Source organism: Salminus brasiliensis, chromosome 8 (genome assembly GCF_030463535.1).
Source record: "Salminus brasiliensis chromosome 8, fSalBra1.hap2, whole genome shotgun sequence".
Taxonomy (NCBI): domain Eukaryota; kingdom Metazoa; phylum Chordata; class Actinopteri; order Characiformes; family Bryconidae; genus Salminus; species Salminus brasiliensis.
In genome coordinates this window covers 3,545,958-3,570,957 of record NC_132885.1, presented here as the reverse complement: position 1 = coordinate 3,570,957, position 25,000 = coordinate 3,545,958, and the positions used below count along the sequence as shown (strand labels likewise).

General features: G+C 41.7%; 1 protein-coding gene across 1 annotated transcript in view; it reads right to left on the bottom strand.

Moving 5' to 3' along the window:
• Positions 1-116: 116 nt before the first annotated feature.
• Positions 117-25,000, bottom strand: part of cerkl (CERK like autophagy regulator) — a 101,111-nt gene continuing 76,227 nt past the window's right edge. Inside the window, 8 exon segments of the mRNA XM_072685408.1 lie at positions 117-1,836; positions 2,909-3,108; positions 6,021-6,117; positions 9,445-9,553; positions 10,554-10,585; positions 11,168-11,227; positions 11,445-11,622; positions 21,437-21,511. Of these exon segments, the coding sequence (XP_072541509.1) occupies positions 1,755-1,836; positions 2,909-3,108; positions 6,021-6,117; positions 9,445-9,553; positions 10,554-10,585; positions 11,168-11,227; positions 11,445-11,622; positions 21,437-21,511 (833 nt within the window). The 3' untranslated portion in view covers positions 117-1,754.

Genomic DNA, 25,000 nt, shown 5'->3' with positions numbered 1-25,000 from the left:
CTTTTTCCAAGGAATTACAGAAAGTGGATGGGTTGATTGTGGAATTTTAAAGCTCCATCAAGAATAACTGGAGTTTTTTAACACAAAAGTAAAAACATTTTTTGTGCAACAGTGAGGATATAGCAGATTGTGAGTGTGTGTGTGTGTGTGTTTGATTGGTGACTTTTTTAGTTGTAACTGTGTGTATTTTTGTGTGTCTGTTTTTTTGGGGATGCACCAATAGGAACCCATACTAAATGGCACCATATAAGGGCCAGTGTTGATATCAGATTTTTTAGATGTCATGTCTACACATTTTAATACATGCATCACTTTTTGGCATAATCTGGTAGTTGGTCTTTATATAGGCTTTGTTCACATTACCTGGCTGAAGTGACCTGGCTGAAACGGACTCAGAAAGGCTTACTACACACTACAGTATATTACTCAGTAACTACAGGGCCTGTAGTTTGGGCTATTCTCTGGTAGTAGAAGTTTGTAGTACCACTATCAGCCTGCTGGAGGATCGTAGGCTGTTTAAGGGGTAAATGAGACACAGATCTGATTTGTTCAGGGCTGTGAGGGCATGTCAAATCCCATCATAATCGAATCGAATGTGAATCACTTTCATAGTTGATCATAGTTTACTTATTTACACTTAGAACATCAACACCATCTGACCAGGGGTTCTCAGCCTCAGATATCAGAACATCTGAACATCTGTCTGATGCTGATCCACTTTTTATGCAAACATCTGCAGATTCCGACGTGATTCTGATCTCACTGTGCATCCATATATATGGGTATGTGTGTGTGTGTGTGTGTCTTACTGTGTGTATAGATGTACTGCACTGACCCACGACTCTCCTGGTTTTAACTGAGTCTAGTCTTTTATGTTCTGGTCTGGTTCTTTATAGAACCTTTAAAAATTGGTTCTGTATAGCACCAAAATCTATTGTTTTTTTCGGTACTATTTCATAGTCGACATCAACATCGATTTTTGAATGAAGAAATGAATTCTGTTTTTGTTAAAAGTTCTTTGTAGAAGATTTTATAATTAAAAACTGTGTTTCACTGTAGTTACAAGCCAAGAAACCCATTTTGGTGCCTTATAAAACTCTTATTGCTTAAAGTGTGTATAGGTGTGTGTGTGTGTGTGTGTGTGTGTGTGTGTGTGTGTGCTACATTGATCAATAACGACTACAATCTTAAAGAAGGGTTCTATGTAGAACCATGACAACTCAAATAACCATGTGAATGCTTACAATGGTTCTTTGTCTGGTCAGAGGGTTCTTCAGACAGACAGAAAGCCTTTTGTAGAGGGTTCTATGCAGAACCTTTTAAAATGGTTCTGTACTATACAACATTTTACAGAACCTATTTATTAGTGCAATATTGAACATTTTTGCTCAGGTGTATAGGTGAGTGTGTGTGTGTGTTACATTTGATTAATGACAAGTCTAAAATCTTACAACAGGGTTCTTCAAAGGTTCTTCAGTGGGCCTATAGAATGGGTCTACAGAACCATGACAAGTGAAAGAACCATATGGATGCGTTCTTTAGATTGCAGGAAAGCCTTTTGTAGAGGGTTTTTTCTAGAACCTAGATAGCATATAGGGTTCTACACAGCACCAAAAGGGGCTCAACAGTCAAAGAACCTGTTGTTTTCAGTACTATTTAGAACCCTTTTTGCTTGGAGTGTACAATGTATAGATGCATGTGTGTGTGTGTGTGTGTGTGTGTGTGTGTGTGTGTGTGTGTGTGTGTGTGTGTGTTTAAATACAGCTGCATTTAATGGGCTTCTCCTCGGCCTCCTCTACATCCGCTCCGAACAGTGTGAGGATTCGGGGATGAACTCTGTGGAAAAACACAGTCGAGTCAGTACAGTACATACACACACACACACACACACACACACACACACACACACACATACAGACACCGTAACTACCACACTGCTCTTAGCTCCTGTGTCTCTTTACTTCTTATAATTAAACAGGTTGATCTTTACTATTACTGCATATTTAAGACTGATATATGTAAATAAGCTCTGTTCTGATTGGCTGTGCTGTATTGTACCTGAGGCTGAAATACTCCTAAATGTATGTGTTTGTCACATGACAAGAATATAAAAACTAATTATTATTACATTATATTCTTATGTGTCACATTTGAAATTGTATACAACATTTTAATTCTGAAATATTTCATGATGAATGGACCAATAGAAATGCTTCAAATTGAAAAAAAAAAACATTGATTTTCATTGAAAGCTACGACGGGCATCTATTGCTCTCTTTCTCTCTTTTCTCTCTCTCTCTCTCTCTCTCTCTATATATATATATATATATATATATATATATATATATATATATAGACAATGCAAAGGTTTTAGGCCCCTAACCACATTGTAAACCCATGTCTCTCAGCAGTGAGAGAGTTTCTAATTTAGAAGCTCCAGATCTTCAGATCTTGTGAGCTAGTCTGAAGAACAGAGCTCGGTTCCTCCAGGTTCCTCCTAGACGCCCCCTCCCCAGTCCAGCCAGCACAGCGTGGAGGATGTGTTCAACTCCAGCAGCAGCAGCAGCAGCAGCAGCTCACCTGATTTACCATCATTAAGCCCTGATTTACCACCAAACCAGGTGTTGATCTGAGGAGAACTCTAAATAATACTAGACTCCATGAGAAAGGAGAACTTTGGAGATGTTCTAATGATGAACACAGTGATGGAGAACCTCCACTCCACTTCTGTAGGAGTGTTATTATTAGTGATTATTCTAATATCAGTGATTTACTGAGGAGATAAACACTTACTGCCCAGATCAGCAGCTCTTCATTCTCTCCAGTATAAAAAAGAGGTGAGTGTGTGTGTGTGTGTGTGTATGTGTGTATGTGTGTGTGTGTGTGTGTGTGTGTGTGTGTGCTGTACCTGATCATTATTTCTCCAGGCACCTCCAGCAGTTCTCCGTCAATGTTCCATGGGTACGTTCCCTCTGAGGAGATGATGGGAGTGTTTTTGGAGTCACACTCTTCGTTGTCTTCCGATGTTTCGTCGGTCCACCCGCCTTGTGAGCGTGGCCTCAGCCTGACCGCACACACACACTGCGTCTCCACAAATGAGAAACTGAACTGCACCAGAACACACACACACACACATATACACACACACACACACACACACACAACACACAACACAAGCTGTTCAGCACTCCCAGTCACTCTCAGTATTTTTAACATAGACAGACTGACAGAGAGAAAACCTATATGGACAAAAGTATTGGGACACCTGCTCATCCAATGTTTCTTTTGAAATCAAGGGTATTAAAAAGAGTCTCCTGCTTTTGTTGGAGTAACTGTCTCTACTGTCCAGGCAAGAAGTCTTTTAACTAAATTTTGGAGGAACATTGCTGTGAGGATTTGATTATATTAAGCGTCAAGAACGTTAGTGAGGTCAGGATGTTGGATGGATGATCACCATCCCACCTCACCTCATCACCCCATCATCAACTCCTCAACTCATCCCAAAAGTACTGGATGGAGCTTCACCATCCTTCATTCCAGAGACCACAGTTCCTCGACTGCTCCACAGCAGCTCAAAGCTGGGGGGCTTTATACCCGTCTACTAGTCCACGCCTGGCATTAGGCAGCATTGTGCTGATAGGTTCATGATATTTATCTGCTCCAGAGAGTCCTATTCTATTGGCAGTACTTCATTACTCATTACTTCATTTGCACTTTGCACTGCATCAGCAATGGGTGCAATTAAAAATAGCCAAATGCATTCATTTGAAGGGGTGTCCACAAATATTTGGACATATAGTGTACAGCATACTGCATACAGCATAATAACATACAGTGTACAGTGTAGATATAAATATTAGATATTTCATGGTTCAAATGTAATATATTAGGTCTTTTTTGGGGAATTAGAGCTTATTAAAGGCCGAGAGTGAATGTCTGATCAGTGTGAAGTTGTAGGAGAGTGCTGGGGGCTGTGCCGAGGGGTGCTGTGCTGGACGGGCTCTATTGTGTACAGGATCTTTAAATGAGTGCAGTGTCCACACGGGGGCAGTGAGAAACAGCAGGATAGAGGCCCTCACACACCCCCTATCAGAAATAGCAGCAAGGACTTCCAGCCAGAGCCACTCTGGGCCTGCAGCCCAGCACCACAGCCCACACTGCGCTCTCGGTCCACGGCGCTCTAATGACCCACTCCAGAGAGCTGTATTAGCGCTGGGTTTGTTGTTCTGTGGTATAATAAGCATCACTTCTCCATTCCAGACTTAATTGGATGATATAAAACGAGCCCTCTTCACTGCCATGCAGGCGCCCGTCCAACACCCATCCCGCAGCACAACGGACTGGAGAGAGAGAGCGTGTGTGTGTGTGTGTGTGTGTGTGTGTTTGCACATCTCAAATATGTTTGTGTTTCTGTGAGTGTGTCTAAGTGTGTGTCTTGTTAAATATGTATATCTGGCCTGTGTGTGGAGATATATTGACTTTGTGTGTTTATAAGTGGTACAAATGTGTGTGTGTGTGTGTGTGTGTGTTTCTTTATATGTGTACATTATTACTGTGTGTGGGTGTGTGTTTGTATATTTGTAAATTCATGCATATATAGTATATTTGTAAAGCATGAGTGTGTGTGTACATCTTGACAATGTGTGTGTGTGTGTATTTATACATGTATGCATCTTGACTGTATGTGCGTGTGTGCATTTGTATGTTTGTGCAGCTTGACTGTGTGTGTATGTGTGTATTTGTAAATAATGAATGTGTGTGTGTATTTGAATATTTGTAAATAATCAATGTGTGTGTTTATGAGTGTATTTGGGTATTCATATGTGTGTGTGGGTGTATTTGTATGGGTACATTATCTTTTGTGTGTGTTTGTGTGTATACATATGAGTTTCTTAAGTGTGTGTGTGTTTGTAAATGTGTATATGTTGACTATATGTGTCTGTGTGTGTGTGTGTATTTGTATGTGTAAATCTTGACTGTGTGTGTGTGTTTGTATATTTGTACATGATGGCTATATGTGGGTGTGTATTTGCATGTGTACATCCTGACAATTTGTGTGTGTCTGTGTGTTTAAGTGTATATATATATAATGTGTGTGTGTGACTGTATTTGTGTAAGTGTATATATTGTGTGTATATGTGTGTGCATTTTGTATGTGTATATCTTGTGTGTGTGTGTGTGCACATTTTATGTATTTGTGTAGTACTTTTCGACCATGTGTGTCTATAAATATGTGTGTCTGTAAATATGTGGACCGTATGTGTGTGTATGTATGTGTGTGTGTTTTTAAACATCCTTACTTTTTCGATTTTGTGTGTATGAGTGTGTTTTTTATGTGTACATCTTAAACATCTTGGGGTGTGTGTGTGTGTGTGTGTGAATTTGTGTACTTTGTACACTTTATACATGTGTACATCTTGACCATGTCTGTGTCATCTTGACTATGTGTGTGTGTGTGTGTGTGTGTGTGTTTATAACAGTGTGTGTGTGTGTTTTATTGAAGGGGGCTAGCACCAGTAACCTGGTTGTTTGGAGTACCTGTAACCCAGCTTGACAGTGGGCATGAATGTGTGTGTGTGTGTGTGTGTGTGTGTGTGTGTGTGTGTGTGTGTGTGTGTGTGTCTGTCTGTGTGTGGCGCTGTAAGATCTCTACACCACAGCTGACAGAACCAGTATCACTCCAAATGTCATCACACACACACACACACACACACACACACACACACACACACACTCACACCACAGAGAGCATCTCAGTCACACCCGCTCTTCCCACACAGTGTATTAATAGAATGTGGGTTAACACACTGCGCCAGATTGGAGTGAGGAGGGCCGAGAGCGGCGGGCTCTGAGATGGGCTAATCGCTCTTAGCCTGAAAAGTGTTTTACGGGAATCTGACAATCAGAGACTAATTTGACTCGACAGTATGCTAATTCTGCTTAAGCCGGAAAGGTTGCTAACTCCATTAGCATGGAGAAGGGGGGGGGGTTCCTGAGCAGGATGATGGGGGGGATCGTACCTGATTGTTCGTGCTGCTGTACCTCTTCAGGTGCTTGATGAACTCTGACCTTGAAGTGTTGCCTACAGCTACGAGTGCCATGCTACTGTTATTGAGCCTGAGGAAGAAAGATAGATTGGTTAGCCTAGTACCCATACTTTCACTATAGTACAGTTTCAGCTCTTTAATTGAGTTAGATTGGGATACAGTACCATACTTTCACTATAGTACAGTTTCAGCTCTTTAATTGAGTTAGATTGGGATACAGTACCATACTTTCACTATAGTACAGTTTCAGCTCTTTAATTGAGTTAGATTGAGATACAGTACCATACTTTCACTATAGTACAGTTTCAGCTCTTTAATTGAGTTAGATTGGGATACAGTACCATACTTTCACTATAGTACAGTTTCAGCTCTTTAATTGAGTTAGATTGGGATACAGTACCATACTTTCACTATAGTACAGTTTCAGCTCTTTAGTTGAGTTAGATTGGGATACGGTACCATACTTTCACTATAGTACAGTTTCAGCTCTTTAATTGAGTTAGATTGAGATACAGTACCATACTTTCACTATAGTACAGTTTCAGCTCTTTAATTGAGTTAGATTGGGATACAGTACCATACTTTCACTATAGTACAGTTTCTGCTCTTTAATTGAGTTAGATTGGGATACAGTACCATACTTTCACTATAGTACAGTTTCAGCTCTTTAATTGAGTTAGATTGAGATACAGTACCATACTTTCACTATAGTACAGTTTCAGCTCTTTTAATTGAGTTAGATTGGGATACAGTACCATACTTTCACTATAGTACAGTTTCAGATCTTTAATTGAGTTAGATTGGGATACAGTACCATACTTTCACTATAGTACAGTTTCAGCTCTTTAATTGAGTTAGATTGAGATACAGTACCATACTTTCACTATAGTACAGTTTCAGCTCTTTAATTGAGTTAGATTGGGATACAGTACCATACTTTCACTATAGTACAGTTTCAGCTCTTTAATTGAGTTAGATTGGGGTACAGTACCATACTTTCACTATAGTACAGTTTCAGCTCTTTTAATTGAGTTAGATTGGGGTACAGTACCATACTTTCACTATAGTACAGTTTCAGCTCTTTTAATTGAGTTAGATTGGGGTACGGTACCATATTTTCACTATAGTACAGTTTCAGCTCTTTAATTGAGTTAGATTGAGATACGGTACCATACTTTCACTATAGTACAGTTTCAGCTCTTTAATTGAGTTAGATTGAGATACAGTACCATACTTTCACTATAGTACAGTTTCAGCTCTTTAATTGAGTTAGATTGGGATACAGTACCATACTTTCACTATAGTACAGTTTCAGCTCTTTAATTGAGTTAGATTGAGATACAGTACCATACTTTCACTATAGTACAGTTTCAGCTCTTTAATTGAGTTAGATTGGGGTACAGTACCATACTTTCACTATAGTACAGTTTCAGCTCTTTTAATTGAGTTAGATTGGGGTACAGTACCATACTTTCACTATAGTACAGTTTCATCTCTTTTAATTGAGTTAGATTGGGGTACGGTACCATATTTTCACTATAGTACAGTTTCAGCTCTTTAATTGAGTTAGATTGAGATACGGTACCATACTTTCACTATAGTACAGTTTCAGCTCTTTAATTGAGTTAGATTGAGATACAGTACCATACTTTCACTATAGTACAGTTTCAGCTCTTTAATTGAGTTAGATTGGGGTACAGTACCATACTTTCACTATAGTACAGTTTCAGCTCTTTTAATTGAGTTAGATTGGGGTACAGTACCATATTTTCACTATAGTACAGTTTCAGCTCTTTAATTGAGTTAGATTGGGATACAGTACCATACTTTCACTATAGTACAGTTTCAGCTCTTTAATTGAGTTAGATTGGGATACAGTACCATACTTTCACTATAGTACAGTTTCAGCTCTTTAATTGAGTTAGATTGGGATACAGTACCATACTTTCACTATAGTACAGTTTCAGCTCTTTAATTGAGTTAGATTGAGATACAGTACCATACTTTCACTATAGTACAGTTTCAGCTCTTTAATTGAGTTAGATTGGGATACGGTACCATATGTTCCACTACTCTACTCATTACTGTGTTAATATATGTGATCTGGTGCCTCAATGCCTAGGTTGCCATGAGATCAAGCTCATGTCTTGTTCTCATGAAGGTATAAAAGCTGTTCAGGGTGGGGGAGGTTTGGGTAGGGTGGGGGCTGGTGGGGCAGTTCCTACAAGCCTGTAGACATCTGTTACGGCCTTAAGCCAGCTACATCACTCCCTTTAATCAGACCTGTTATGGTGTGATTAGCCCACTTAGGTGTATTTGACCTGAGCTGTCTGATCCAACTACTAGGTCCAATTTTAAGAGATTACCTGGCTTCACCCCAGTGCAATACACAAATACACACACACACACACACACCCTTGGCCTTTAGAGGTGTCCAGGAGACCAATGTAGCTAGACCTTCAAACCCACTGACCTACTCTCAGAGCTTTAGAGGCTGACTGTTGATATCCGGGACGTGATTTGTGTGCTAATGCGCCTCAACGCTTGTCAAGTGTCCACTGCAGCGGTCAGAAATCAGGTGTTTACAAACTGCTCTCATGCACTGGGGGCAGATTAGGGCTGGGTTACTCAGGTAATTAGGGTTAGATGTTGTAAGAGGGTGGACTGATGGCCTAGTTGTCAGCGCAGAGTGGTTTTAAGTATAGGTTCCTTGAGGAACCTTTAGGTGTTTTTGGAGTCTGATACTGTTGGGGAACCTTCAAATAACATTTCACGTCTAAAACCCTTTTCTTGAGGGTTACTCAAAGCATACTAAGAGGTTCCTGCACAGTTCTTCGAATTGAAGAACCTCCAAAGGTTCCTCAAGGAACATATACTTTTAACAGTGTAGAAGGTGTGTTTACACCTGAACCCAAATGTAGCCAATCCAAGTTCTTCAGTTCTGCAATTGCACTTTAAGGCTAAAAAAAGCTAACACTATATGGACAAAAGTATTGGGACACCTGCTCATTCATTGTTTCTTCTGAGCTTGCTTTTGATGGAGTCTCCACTTTCCAGGGAAGAGGACTTTCTACTAGATTTTGGAGAAGCATTGCTGTGAGGATCTGATCTCATTCAGTGATAAGAGGGTTTTTAGATGATCACCACCCCACCTCATCATCCCCAACTCTCCAACTCATCCCAAAAGTCTTGTAGAGAGAACCACCACTTGATCATTCCAGAGAACACAGTTCTTCCACTGCTCCACATCTTCTCAATGCTGGGGGTCTTTATACACCTCTAGTCCACGCCTGACATTAGCAGGTGTCCATAAACATGGGGACATATTATGTAAGTATCTTTGGGTAAGTGACATTTTAACCATGTAGCTAATTATACAGGGTAACAGGGTTTGGACCTGGTGAAAGGAGCCAGGCCTCTGGGGGCCATGGAGCAGAGGCATGGGATAGACATGATACTGATGCTGAGGAAAAGGCCTCGTCTGGTCTGCCAAGGGCCACCTTCTCCTGGGGAGAAAGAGAGAGACAGAGAGAGAGAGAGAGCGAGAGAGAGAGTATTAGTATTAAACTAAATTAAATTGAATTTGAGTGGATTGTATTGAAATTAAGTAAACTGAATGGAATGCCTTTGAATCAAATGATGTTGGCTAAATCAAAGTTGACTAACTTGAATTTAACTGCATTAAAATAAAGAATAGATCATTCCAGAAAATTTCCATTAAATTCAGTCCGGTTCAGATCAGTTCAGTTCAGCTCAGATTATTGTCATTTAATAGTTCAGTTCAGTGCAGATCTGTTATTTTCAGTTCAGTTCAGTACTGGTCAATTAAACTTAATTCAAATCAGTTTATCATTTCCATTCAGTTTAGTTTAATTTAATTTAGTTCGGTTCAGTTCAGATAGTTTTCATTTAATTCAGTTCAGTTCAGTTCAGTTCAGTTCAGTTCTGGTCAATTCAACTTCAAATTCAAATCAGTTTGATTCATCATTTCCATTTAGTTTAGTTGAGTTGAATTCAGTTAGGGGCAGTTCAGATCTTTTCATTTAATTTAGCTCAGTTCAGTTCAGATCAGATCAGATCAGATCAGATCAGATCAGATCAGATCAGATCAGTTCAGTTCAGTTCAGTTCAGTTCAGTTCAGTTCAGTTCGGATCAGATCAGTTCAGTTCAGTTCAGTTCAGTTCAGTTCAGTTCAGTTCAGTTCAGTTTAAATCAGTTCAGTTCCTTTCAATTTAACTGAAATCAGACCAAATGAACTGAGCTAATATGAACTGCATTTAAACAAACTGAATTGAACTAGAGGCAGACAGACATACATAGAGACAAAAACACCTAATTGATTCAGTTTGGTTTATATTGATAGATAGATTGATTGATACTTTATTGATCCTGAAGGAAATTTAGCAAACTCAACTGATTGTACCTGAAACAAAAAACAGACACACACACACACACAGGATTTTTAAACATCCTCACACACAAGATCTAGTCTTAGTTCCACTCACCGACATCGCTCAGCTCGTCCTCCAGCTCACTGCTGTTAAACAGAGCAGAATTGGAGGGAAAGAGCAGAATCACAGAGTTTATATCGGCACAGTGATGCATCTCTACAGCCTCTACAGCTGGGTGACCTTCAGCACTCAGACTGTAATCTTATGGCCAGTTAAAAGTGTATGTGTGTAGATGTGTGTGAAGGTGGAGATACAGATTGATCATCATTTATTAGAAAAATATTCAGTCAAGTATCATGATTCAAAATTTTATTTAAAAGTAATTTCCCCTTTTTTTCTTGTGAAACTTGTGAAATTGTTAGTTTTTAGTGTCTGTAATCCGCTACTGTTTAAAATCTACCGTTATTTAATAAAAAACAAATCAAATCCATTCCAGCTTAGATTTACGAGCTGAGTTTAGACCCGTTTCCTCAGTAATCATCACTAATTCACTGTGAGGTCAGAAATTTACACCCATCATCTTCCCTGCTCTGCATTTTTCAGCTGGACGACCTTCAGCTTTCTGACCTCAGTCCAGTGAGTGATTACTCAGAGGGGTTTCGCTTAAAATTACATTTCCAGAAAATTACAGCCAAGACTTCAAGCTGGAAAACAGAGGAGTAACCCACTCTGACTGATCCACCGCAGCTCCACTGCTGGGTATAAAGGACAGCTCACAGTCTTCAGGCCTGAGAGAGCGAGAGAGGGGGAGAGAGAGAGAGAGAGAGAGAGAGAGAGAGAGAGAGAGAGAGAGAGAGAGAGAGAGAGATGGGTTTCTCTGGATTGCTCGGTAAAAGAGTCTCAAGTCTCATACACTGAATACAGAGAGAGAGAGAGAGACAGAGAGAGAGAGAGAGAGAGAGAGAGAGAGAGAGAGAGAGGGAGGTGTGTGTAAGGTGTGTTTACTTTAGGTTAGTGAGTGTGGTGATGAAGGCCACTTCTCTGCGCTGTGTGTTCGGGATCCAGGTGAGTTTCTCTGCTGCAACCAGTGTCCGGCCTCCGAACCCAAACATCACAGAGAAACAGAACCGCAACAACCGGCCCATAGAGCTCACACTGCACACATCTACAGCCTGCCTGTGTCCTACACACACACACACATACACACACACACAAACACAAAACATCGAATAAACATAAAGTCAGTGGTCAGGGAAAGTGTCTACCTGTAATTAACTCTATATAACATTAGAATAAACCCAAATAAACATCAAATCAGTGGTCAGTGAGAGTGTCTACCTGTAATTAACTCTATATAACATTAGAATAAACCCAAATAAACATCAAATCAGTGGTCAGTGAGAGTGTCTACCTATAATTAACTCTATATAACATTAGAATAAACCCAAATAAACATAAAGTCAGTGATTGGTGAGTGCCTACCTGTAATTAATTCTATATAACATTAGAATAAACCCAAATAAACATAAAGTCAGCGGTCAGTGAGAGTGTCTACCTGTAATTAACTTTATATATCATTAGAAGAAACCCAAATAAACATAAAGTCAGTGGTCAGTGAGAGTGTCTACCTGTAATTAACTCTATATATCATTAGAAGAAACCCAAATAAACATAAAGTCAGTGGTCAGTGAGAGTGTCTACCTGTAATTAACTCTATATAACATTAGAATAAACCCAAATAAACATAAAGTCAGTGGTCAGTGAGAGCGTCTACCTGTAATTAACTCTATATAACATTAGAATAAACCCAAATAAACATAAAGTCACTGCTACTGCACTATGGAGGTTTGGTGGTGGAGCTGCAGGAGGAGAACCTCTCTCCAGAACTGCTGCTGTGTAACACTGCAGAACCCATAGAGTCATATTAGTGTAAAATCCTGTAGTATTACTCTACCACCTCAGCCCACATGCTGCTTTACCTTCAGATCAAGCTTCTGGAGCTTCTCTCAGCTTGTCCAGAAATGCATGTGTACAGCTGTCTATGAGGAGATGCTCAAAGAATGATTTATACTTATGGTATAAAGACACACTGATAATGATCAATGTAGTAATCCAGGTACTTCCAGAATCCATGTATCCATCCTCTTCTACCTACAATCACAACAGTGGCACGATCTGCACTGAGCTACAAATGAAAGATCATCAGTCCTGCTCCATGCTTTTTAAATGCTGATGGAGAACAGTACTGTTAAAAATCAGCAGCAAAAAATCCTCTGCTTACATTGGTGTAAGTGGAGTCATCCATCAAGTGTCAAAGGTGACATATCTGAGCTGATTCAGGGCATATGCATGAATGTGTGTGTGTATGTGAGCGTGTGTGTGTGTGTGTGTAGTCCGGCTCCAATCCCCTCCGCCATAGGCATGCCTGACCCTCTTCTGTCTCCATACGGCTCCCCCTCCCCACTCATGAATTATTCATCAGCTGCCTCTAAATCCCGCCAGTTGGCCTTATTCACATGCGTAAATATTGCTTAATTAGAAACGAACAAGCCCTGCATTGCCCCTGTGAACAGGCATCACGTCCCAGTTCGTGTCAGGTGCCATGCGCGCCGGCCACGGTTTTGTTTAGCTCCTTTATGCCTTCCAGCAGAATAGAAAAGGTCTAGCATTATAACACACACACACACACACACACACACACACTCAAAAACTGTTCATCTTATGTGAGTTGTGTGATGTAAATTTCACGAGACGATATTATATTAACTCTGATAAACTTTAATATTGTCTGTCTGTCTGTCTGTCTATCTATCTATCTATCTATCTATCTATCTATCTATCTATCTATCTATCTGTCTGTCTGTCTGTCTGTCTATCTATCTATCTATCTGTCTGTCTGTCTGTCTGTCTGTCTGTCTATCTGTCTGTCTGTCTGTCTGTCTGTCTGTCTATCTGTCTGTCTGTCTGTCTGTCTGTCTATCTATCTATCTATCTATCTATCTATCTGTCTGTCTATCTATCTATCTGTCTATCTATCTGTCTGTCTATCTATCTATCTATCTATCTATCTATCTGTCTGCATGTCTGTCTGCCTGTCTGTCTGTCTGCCTGTCTACCTATCTGTCTGTCTGTCTTTCTGTCTATCTATCTATATGTCTGTCTGCATGTCTGCATGTCTGTCTATCTATCTGTCTGTCTGTCTGCATGTCTGTCTTTCTGTCTATCTATCTGTCTGTCTGCCTGCCTGCCTGCCTGTCTGTCTGTCTGTCTGTCTGCCTGCCTATCTGGTTGTCTGTCTGCATGTCTGTCTGTCTACCTATCTATCTATCTGTCTGCATGTCTGTCTGCCTGTCTGTCTGTCTGCCTGTCTACCTATCTGTCTGTCTGTCTTTCTGTCTGTCTTTCTGTCTATCTATCTATATGTCTGTCTGCATGTCTGCATGTCTGTCTATCTATCTGTCTGTCTGTCTGCATGTCTGTCTTTCTGTCTATCTATCTGTCTGTCTGCCTGCCTGTCTGTCTGTCTGTCTGCCTGCCTATCTGTCTGTCTGTCTGCATGTCTGTCTGTCTACCTATCTATCTATCTGTCTACATGTCTGTCTGTCTGCATGTCTGTCTATCTATCTGTCTGGCTGTACGTCAGTCTGTCTGTCTGTCTGTCTCTCTATCTATCTGTCTGTCTGTGCATCCATCTGTCTGTCTATCTCTCTCTCAGGGACAGGGTCAGCCGGAGCCTTAATACATGCTCATAAAGACTTTAAGACCTGTGTAGCTGTATGAATGCTGCCCTTCAGTGACTTAAACTTATGAACTGAAAACATGTCAAGACTCATTTACATGCATTTTATATTGAGGTATAAAGAGTCTGGCTTAATAACAGTCTGTTCGTCCAATGACTAACCAGCGCACATACAAGCTTTAACCATCACGACCTAGTTGTCATTAAATACCTAAAATGTCCTGAGCCAAATGAGCCAAAACATTAGGAATAGCACTGATTGAATAGCACATGAATAGCACTGATTATCTCACAATAGAGGCACATGTAGGGTCTGAGATGCATTATATTACAGACAGTCTGAGGCTCCTATCTTAAGCTCTTATGTCTGAATCATATTACTCAGGTAGGAGAATGTAGAGTTAGGAGTTGGGAGTCTTGCCCAAGAGCTCTTAATGGTATAGGGTGGTGGGCTTGTCCAGTTGGGGAAGCAATCATTAGTCTGCCATGGGGAAGGTGTTGCTGGTATCCATTCCATCACACCAGGAGTGGGCAACGAGGGCCGGGGTCGAGCAGGGCTCACTGATTTCCCTGCTCTAACCTGCCAATTAACAGGTAAGTTGACTCAGGTGTGCTTAAGCAGGAAAACCACAGACCGGAACTGCCCACCCTTGCATTACACCAACTACTATACCATGTCCGATGTAGTCGGTGTGTTGGATTTGAGAGAAATGGTTAGAAACGTTCAAAAGAACTAGATCATGATGTCCAGACAATTGGTTTGAGCATCTTCCAAATCGTAAAGGCTTGTGGGGCTTTCAGTCAGCAGAGGTGAGAGTCTACTGGTCATGGTTTTAGCAGGGACAAACCATAATAATCCAGCAACAGGATGTCCAGCGTCCAAGCTGTCTATTTGAGCACCTATGAGGACAGCAGCATGCTAGACGGTGGTGGTGGTCATAATGTTTTGGCTCATCAAACTAGAAACAGTAACTAACAACAAATAAAATTCAGCAATAAATGAAAATCTACCAATAAGCCAAACAAGAAAACTATCTGATGATTAAAACCGGCTGCAGCACCTGCTGTGATCAGTCAGCAAGGCAGGAGGACGCTCCTCTGCTCTCTGAAAGGCCGAGACTGGCGGGTGAGTGCCAATCTCAATTAGCGCTAACAAAAGAACACCCAGCACCCCCTGCTCACCATCATCGCCATTACCACCTCGCTTTTGGTCAAAAGAGATGAGTTACACCACCATATGGCCTAGATCTTCAGTCTGAGCAGTTAATGATGGGATACACTCTCCAGCGGACTGAGGGTCAGTCCCGGGTTAATCATCCCGGTCTACAGCCAAGTGTCTATGAGACCGGCCCGGAGAGTTTGAGGGACACTCCAGCTTCAAAATCTGGCCGTCTGCTTTACACTGCTGGAACTGGGACAAGAACAATAATAGCAATGCATGCAACCAGATTCATTACTTCCACAAACAATACACTGCTTTATAACACCCCCCCCCAACCCCACCCCCACACACACACACAATGTATAGGCCTGGAAACGCCTCTTTTTGCATTCAGTTTAATTAGCTCTCATTCCTAACTCATTAAAACCAGCAGAGGAGTTGTGTGGAAAGTGCAGAATCCAAACCTCAACTGTGTTTGAATCTGAATCTGATGATGTTCTGATCTGATCCAGTGGCTCAAAATTGGGGCAGATCCAGGCATATTTTAATGGATCGGGTCTTGGCTATTTTAATCCCGATCCAGTTCAGAGTCTTTGTTTTAACCACAGTGTTTAACCACAGAGCGCCATCTGCTGTCTTCAAGGCTCCACTAACAGTCACTATCCCTGAGCCGGCTGCAGCAGCAGCAGTGTGGACGTTCTCAGAAGGTAAATAAAGAAGTTGAGGTTCTGCAGTGTGGAGCTATTTTACAGTGGAACCTGAAAACAGACCATAATATCTGACCCTTCATAAAACTCACTGAAACGCTCTGTTTTACCAGCGGGAGAACCGCAGAACCAGCGCTCGCCTTTCTCTGATCAGACTGCAGTGTTGTAAGGGAGCTGGGAGCTGATTGGTCAGGGAGGAGATCAGACTGGATTATAAGATATTAAACACTATAAAACATCATTTTAATAAAAGTCTCAACTAAACTAAATCAGACAGTCCAGAAAGTCTGATTATAGAAACTGAGACTGAAAATAAAGGATTTTACTGATCAGATTAATCAGCAGCTCGTCTGATCTAAACTGTGGAGCTGGATTATTTATACAACAAATCAGATATCCGGTATCGGACGATACTCATTAGGCATTAAGAAACTGGAATCAGATCGGATTAAAAAGGTGCAATTTAACCAGACAAACATAACACCATTGCCTTTCCTAAAGAACCCTTGCAGAACCTTTTTTGATGTAGGCCTTTGGTGCTGGTGCTATGTAGAACAATGGTGGAACCCTTTTAGGTGTGATATTGAGGCATTTTTAAACCCATTATAGAGAGGAACCATTCAACCAGGCAAAGATCCTAGAACAAAGATCAGCTTCCAAACATAGTATAGTACCAATAATACCAGTCCTAATAAAAGCAGAATAGCATTTTAACCAAACAAAGAACCTATTTAAGAACCTTTAATGAACCTTAACATCATTTGTAGTCCATCTTACAGATCCTGCACTCTATATAGGGCTCTATATAGTACTGAAGAGGGTTCTTTGACTTTGACAATAGTCTGATTATAAAAACCCTGTATAAGAGCTTTTCCACCAAAGACCAGAACCATCCAATCAGACAACGTTCCCTCACATGTATAGTACTGAAAGGGTAACCAACGTGGAGAACCCTAAAACAGATAAAGGACCATTTAAGCATTACATAGTTGTTTGGATTGATATAGCACCGTTGTTATTACTAAAGAACCATAGAAGAACCGTTTTTCTATTTTCTATCTATTATGGGTCATATTCTCCCTCTCTCTATATATAGGGTTCTATATAGGCCAGAAATAGGTTCTCTGGTTCATAATAATAATTGTATTATTTAAAAAACCCTTAATATAGAGGTTCTTTCATTAAGAAGAACCATTCTACTGTACTATACTGTAAGATACTATACATGGTTCTATACAGTACTCAAAATGCGTTCTTTGACTCATAATGCCAGTGGAACCCTATGAGCTGCTATGTAATATAGTAATATATAAACAGAATAAAGAACCATTTAAGGGTCCTGTATAATACTTAAAAAGGTTCTTTATAGAACATTAAAAAGCCCTGTATATAACTTTTAATATCATAGAAAAGAACCTTTTAACCAGCCAAAGGGTTCTTCAATCTGTTAAGGTTCTATATAGAAACACTGCCCTTACTCAATGCCCTTATCATGATTATAAGCATTTATTAAGGACTGTAATCTACAGTATAAAAGGTTCTCTATAGTACTAAAAAAAGGGTTCTTTAACTAATAACAATGGTAAATCTCTTGTTTGGTGCTAAAAAGAACATTTTATAAAAGATTTCTTATATAAAGAACCACATAACCTAAGAAAATAAGCACTTATGCATTCAAGTAGTTCTCACAGCTCTATCTAGAACCAATACTGTGTCTAAAGAACCCTGTGAAAGAGCGATATTGTACTATGAGCCATAGTTCAGGACAGAAGCTACTTTACTTATTTTTTTTATTTTTAATTCAGGATGGGAGTCTAGCTCTGTATGTGTGTGTGTGTGTGTGTGTGTGTGTGTGTGTAATCCCCTGATACAAGCCAAATCCGCTTGTCTGTCATGCTAAGCCCAGGAGAGATTGCAGAGGCAACACAATGGACCAGACACATCAGTGCTAACTTCACAAAAACACCTGACAGCGAACACACACACACACACACACACACACACACACATACAGTCAGCCAGCCCAGAGCCCTGACCTCAAACACCAAGGTGCAGAACCCTGCCAAAAAAACAGGCCAAGGAAATGACACACTGTACAAGGTGTTTCCAGGTGACAGTAAATAGCTGATACAACACCTGAGACTGTCGACCACTGATCTATCCAAGCTCCGCCCACTAATGAGTTCTTTCCTAGTCACTGTTGCTAGGTTGGAAAGCTTCACAGAACATTGGCAAAATCCCATTCAGCTTAATGAGAAGCTGCAGCGCAAGTGTGTGTTATTAACCCTGTCAGACTGAACGCCTCCCTGATGATACACTCAGATACTCTGTCTCTTCGCCCTTTACCGGCTCAGATCCGCCTCCCAGAGCAGTGGGTGGGCTGCAGGTCCATGCTGGTCTATGTATAGCAACAAAAAGGGTTCCACTATCATTGCATGTCCAAGAATCCTCTCTCAGTAGCACCCTATATAGAGTAAAGGGTCACTGCCTGAGCCCTGAGCACCCATGACCTTCTGGCCGGTTCATCGGTTGTCCTTCCTTGGAGCACTTTTGTTAGATACTGACCACTGAATACCAGGAACACCCACAAGACCTGCCTAAGATGTTTTGGAGATGCTCGGACCCTCCAATCGTCTAGAACCTCACAGTTTGGTTCTTCTCAAAGTGTCTCAGATTCTTATGCTTGCCTTTTTTTCTTCATCTTCTTCTTCAAGAACTTCTTCAAGACTGTTTACTTGCTGCCTAATATGTAGATCCACCCCTTGTGGAGAACCCTACAACCAGGTAAAGAACCACTGAAGCATTGAAGTAGTTCTATATAGCATCACTGCCATCTTAAATGACCCTCAATGAGCCTTTTTTTTTTAAAAGATGTTGGCTATTTAATTATTTTAAGCATTTATTATGGGCCATGTTCTATATATAGGGTTCTATGTAGTACTAGGAAAGGGTTCTAGATAAGACAACCATATTCACCATTAGTGTCGGACACTCTGCTTCCGTCTTTACCCACCCGTGCAGTGAACACACTCACAAATACACTCACAGTGACTGGGCCGTCCTCATGGGCCAATAGTGGCAGTTGCTGAGCCCGGGTATCGAACCCACAACCCCGTCATCAATAGCCAGAAGCTCTAACCGTTAAACTGCCCCAGAAAAATCTGCAACCTCTGCATTGGGCAGGAATCGGACCCAGGAACCACCAACGTTTCGCTAATAATTATAAAATAATAATTGTAAATACAGTGGAATAACAGGTGCCATTGGAACTTGGTCATCAGTGATAATTACTTCACTGGTCAGGGGTTTTAATGATATGGCTGATCAGTTTTTTGCTTTTATTTTGGGGTAATTTTTTTCATTATTATTTCCTACCGATATTAAGATACAGCCTTATAGAGACATAAAGAAACTGGGTTCAATAATACCTCATATTTCATATCTAGCATTTCAGTATGCATGATACCCTTCACCTGCTGTAATCTTGCCAGACAGCTAGGGTAACCCTCTGTCCTAGTGGCCACTCTGCCAGTGGAATGGGAGTGTCCAGGTTGAATATGAGTGTTACTGGTTATTGGTATACATGTTCAGCCTGCTTCCAGTAAAATCGTTCAGCCATCAGCAGCTGCCATGTTTTTATTGCTGTCCAAAAGCGAGGCCGCTTTCCTTCTTGCTATTCTTGTTGGATGCGCTATGTTTTTTCCTGAGTGTGAGCTCATACAGAGTGCAGTTTCGGTATCACTAAGAGCTTATTATTGTTTAATCAATCAGAAAAAGGATTAAAAACTAGTGCTGCAGTGCTCAAGTCCAGTCTCAAGACCATAAACGAGTGGTCTCGGCCTTGTCTCGGAGTAAGGTGGAGGACTCAATTGTGCCAATTATATACAATATATAATATTTACTATTTATGTATAATATAATAATAATAATTCCCACTCAGAAGGACTGCTGCCTTCAACTGAAATAAAAAAAAATGTGATGATTAAAGGAAAATTAAATTTGAAATTTCTTATTTTTATTCTCATATGATGAAAAAAATCTTAATCTGGTCTCTGGATGTTCTCGGTTTCGGACACTCCTGTCTGGTGGACTTCAATCTAGAATGTGAGTGATGTGAGACTAATATCCTTCTGACACTGACCGAATAAACGTCCACAATTGTCAGCTTTGCAAATTTGCGACTTCCAAATAGGAAATGTCGACTGGAACATCCCCATAAGTCTGATTTCAGACAGGAGAGCCTCACTAAGCTCTCACTAACCTCACTGCACATCAGCAGCAGTAAAAGCAGTGGTGTTATACAGTGTATCAGCACTTCTGTCTGTCTGTGCCTCATTAAATCAGTCATACCCTCAGTCCAGCGTCTATCTGTGGACGAGTTTCCACCATGTTTGGATGTGGAAAAAAATACCGTGTTGCTAATAATGCTAACCTGGGACATAAAAAGTGGGACATATTTGGATTAGATTTGCCTTAAAAACACCAATCGGTCAAACCAGTCTTTAAAAAGTCTTTTATAATTATCGGGATTTTTAACGAGAGTGTGACGTCATTTCCAGCTCGGACATCCGACTTCGGAGGGAAATTAGAAAACGCAGCATCACCAGTGAGGATCACACTATTTATAGAGGAGATCAAACAGCAGACACTTATTGTAACACTTATTTGATCAAATTGAAATCGTTCTACCTAGCAACAGTTGCTATGGCCAATTAAATTAGGGTTCCCTGGTAATATCAGTTAGTTGAACTAGATAGAAAGAAAACAAGCCTATTAATACTGATAATAAAAAGTTTGTTATGAGGACCTAAAGCTTCTCTAGACTGCGGTGCTTAAACCCCCTTTTTTCAGAGAGGAGGAGTGAGGAGCTGAGGGAGGGACGAGCGACAGGCCGCTCCCTCTCTCTTTTCCGCTAAACCTCTCCTGGGATGGAGTCCTGCTCCATGGAGCTGTTATAAAGCCTGCTAGAGCTAATTAAACAGCAGATCATAGAGGACCACACGACCTGCTATAGTGATAAATGAGAGAGAGAGAGAGAGAGAGAGAGAGAGAGAGAGAAAGAGAGAGAGAGAGAGAGAGAGAGAGAGAGAGAGAGAGAGCGAGAGAGAGAGAGAGAGAGAGAGAGAGAGAGAGAGAGAGAGAGAGAGAGAGAGCGAGAGAGAGAGAGAGAGAGCGTGGCCACCACACTTATTTAACTCAGTGGAATTTAAAAGTAAATAGGAATCCCATTTACATATTAATATACTGTATATTTTTGGTCCATTAAACCCCTCGCCCAGTTCCTATGGGCCTGTGTGTGTCTTTAATCCCTCTCTCTCTCACACACACACACACACACACACACACACACACACACACACACACACACACACACACACACACAGCATACCCATGATGATGTGTAAGGCTGCAGTTACTGGATGCCTGATTCCATGGACAGAGCACGCCACAGCATCAGTAGAGCCTGCAGAGAGAAAAACAGGCCACTTTATTAGAAACCCCTACCTTGTGCTTCTTTCACTCACTGGCCACTTTATTAGAAACCCCTACCTTGTGCTTCTACCACTCACTGGCCACTTTATTAGAAACCCCTACCTTGTGCTGCTTCCACTCACTGGCCACTTTATTAGAAACCTCTACCTTGTGCTTCTTCCACTCACTGGCCACTTTATTAGAAACACCTACCTTGTGCTTCTACCACTCACTGGCCACTTTATTAGAAACCCCTACCTTGTGCTGCTTCCACTCACTGGCCACTTTATTAGAAACCTCTACCTTGTGCTTCTTCCACTCACTGGCCACTTTATTAGAAACACCTACCTTGTGCTTCTACCACTCACTGGCCACTTTATTAGAAACACCTACCTTGTGCTGCTTCCACTCACTGGCCACTTTATTAGAAACCCCTACCTTGTGCTTCTACCACTCACTGGCCACTTTATTAGAAACACCTACCTTGTGCTTCTACCACTCACTGGCCACTTTATTAGAAACACCTACCTTGTGCTTCTTCCACTCACTGGCCACTTTATTAGAAACACCTACCTTGTGCTTCTTCCACTCACTGGCCACTTTATTAGAAACCCTACCTTGTGCTTCTTCCACTCACTGGCCACTTTATTAGAAACCCCTACCTTGTGCTTCTACCACTCACTGGCCACTTTATTAGAAACACCTACCTTGTGCTTCTTCCACTCACTGGCCACTTTATTAGAAACCCCTACCTTGTGCTTCTTCCACTCACTGGCCACTTTATTAGAAACACCTACCTTGTGCTTCTTCCACTCACTGGCCACTTTATTAGAAACACCTACCTTGTGCTTCTTCCACTCACTGGCCACTTTATTAGAAACCCCTACCTTGTGCTTCTTCCACTCACTGGCCACTTTATTAGGAACCCCTACCTTGTGCTTCTACCACTCACTGGCCACTTTATTAGAAACCCCTACCTTGTGCTTCTTCCACTCACTGGCCACTTTATTAGGAACCCCTACCTTGTGCTTCTACCACTCACTGGCCACTTTATTAGAAACCCCTACCTTGTGCTTCTTCCACTCACTGGCCACTTTATTAGAAACACCTACCTTGTGCTTCCACTCACTGGCCACTTTATTAGAAACCCCTACCTTGTGCTTCTTCCACTCACTGGCCACTTTATTAGAAACCCCTACCTTGTGCTTCTTCCACTCAGATGGCCACTTTATTAGAAACACCTACCGTGTGCTTCTTCCACTCACTGGCCACTTTATTAGAAACCCCTACCTTGTGCTTCATTCACTTACTGGACACTTTATTAGAAACCCCTACCTTTTGCTTCTTCCACTCAGATGGCCACTTTATTAGAAACACCTACCTTGTGCTTCTTTCACTCACTGGCCACTTTATTAGAAACCCCTACCTTGTGCTTCTTTCACTCACTGGCCACTCAGATGGCGCTACAAAGTAGGTGTTTACAATAAAGTGGCCAATTAGTGCATACAGATGCAAATCTAGACCTCATACGAGCGTGATGCTGTAAGATTCACCTCCGGTTCATAGTCTTGAGCCGTCTCTAAAGGATAAGCTCTGTGTTTTTGTCACCTGTGTTTCTGTGAAGTGTGTTTGAGCCTCACAACACCTGCCGATCGATTCCAGCTCCGAGACTTTCCTCTAGATTTCCATTTCTCAGAGACACGTTTGTGCACATCTGAGGTGGAGGAGTTAATCATTAGGAGATGCGCCGTTCTTCCAGGGCATTAATTTCAGTCGCTATCAGCTCGTGCCAGCAGAGGAGGTTTGCCTTGCGGCTGGTGTATGTGGGGGAGAACAGGTGTGTGTATCTGGACTGATTACCAACAGAGACGGCTGTGTGTGTGCATCAGTGTCAGGTCAGCAGACACTGCTTCCTTTTTGCAGAGCGGTGATGTGAGCCGTGTGTTTGCTCAGATTAATGACTGTAAATGAGAGCAGGGCCTGATGGATTAAACCACAGCTACACATGCCCCTTATATGTATACTCAGAGAAGCCAAAACATTAAAACCAACACACTATGCTGATGGTCATCTATGTGCCACAAAAGCGGCTCACTCCACAAGACCTCTGAAGACATCCTGGCACTAAGACCTTCCAGCAGATCCTGTCAGTTGGGAGGTGGATCTGCCACAGGTTTCCCACAAATCCAGTGCATCCAACACGTATCCGGACATCCAGGTGATGTAGTAGAAAGCAGGTCGGCCTTCATCCATTGCTCCAAGGGCCAGTACGGAGCTTGTGTGCTTATTGTAGGCACATTTGGTGGTGGATACAGAGCATGGGCACAGTGATCGTTCTGCAGCTATCCAGCAGGGGGCACTACACTGGTGGTTTGAGGTATTTCTTCCTTAACTATTATTAAACATTTCTGTTCTGTCGATTTAGCCCAATTGAGATAGCCTTCACACCTTAATGAGCTTTGGGCGCCCAGCAGTACCCTCTTGTTGTGGTGGTGGACAGGTGTCAGCATGGGCACAGTGACCAGTCTGCAGCTATCCAGCAGGGGGCACTATAGGATCTGCCGCAGGTTTCCCACAAATCCAGTGCATCCATCAAGAACCCGGCCATTCAAGTGATGTAGAAGAAGGCAGGTCTTATCAGACAAGGCAGCCTTCATCCAGTGCTCCAGGATTCAGTCTACATGCGTAGGTGTCTGGTGTAGTTTGGACAGGGGTCAGTATGGGCACTTTGACCAGTCTGTAGCTATGCAGCTACATGTGACATATTCCTGTCATGACCATCACTAAAGCAAGACTTGAGCCATGCTAGCCCTTCTTTTGGTTTCACCCAGATAGCCTTCATTGCCTTACACACCCAATGGGCTCTGGGCACCCAGGACTACCAGTCCATGTTGCCTCTTCTTGGTACCAAGAAGGTTCCAGCAAATCCTTTACGTGATGTAGAGGAAAGCAGGACTCATCGGTCCAAGAAACCTTCTCTCATTGCTCCAAGGTCCAGTTCAGAAACCTGTGTATCCACCATAGACACGTTCAATGGTGGACAGGCGTTAGCATGGACTATGTGCTATGAAGTGGGAGGCATTGCACTGTGTTGCACTGTGTGGTGAGCTACTCCCTGGCAGGCAGCATGACCTGGGATTCAAACCAGCGATCGCCAGGTCAGAGTGAAAGCACCTTCATCCACTGGACAAACGGGAGGGTATCTGAGCTATAGCTGCATGGCTAATAATGGCTATTAACTTGAGGACTCTCGCTGCACAAGGTCACATGAGGGCCTTATGCCCAATTCCAGGCCTGCTACAGATACACACACACATCACTTCCTGGCCTCTCTGGGTGTTTTCATATGCTGATTTGAGTATCTACTGTCTAAAAGGTAGGGTTCTTCAAGGGTTCTGAAGTAACAGCCATGTTTCTATGTAGCACAATGACAACTCATGCCAACCTGAAGAACCCTTTCACCAGATTAAGAACAATCTCA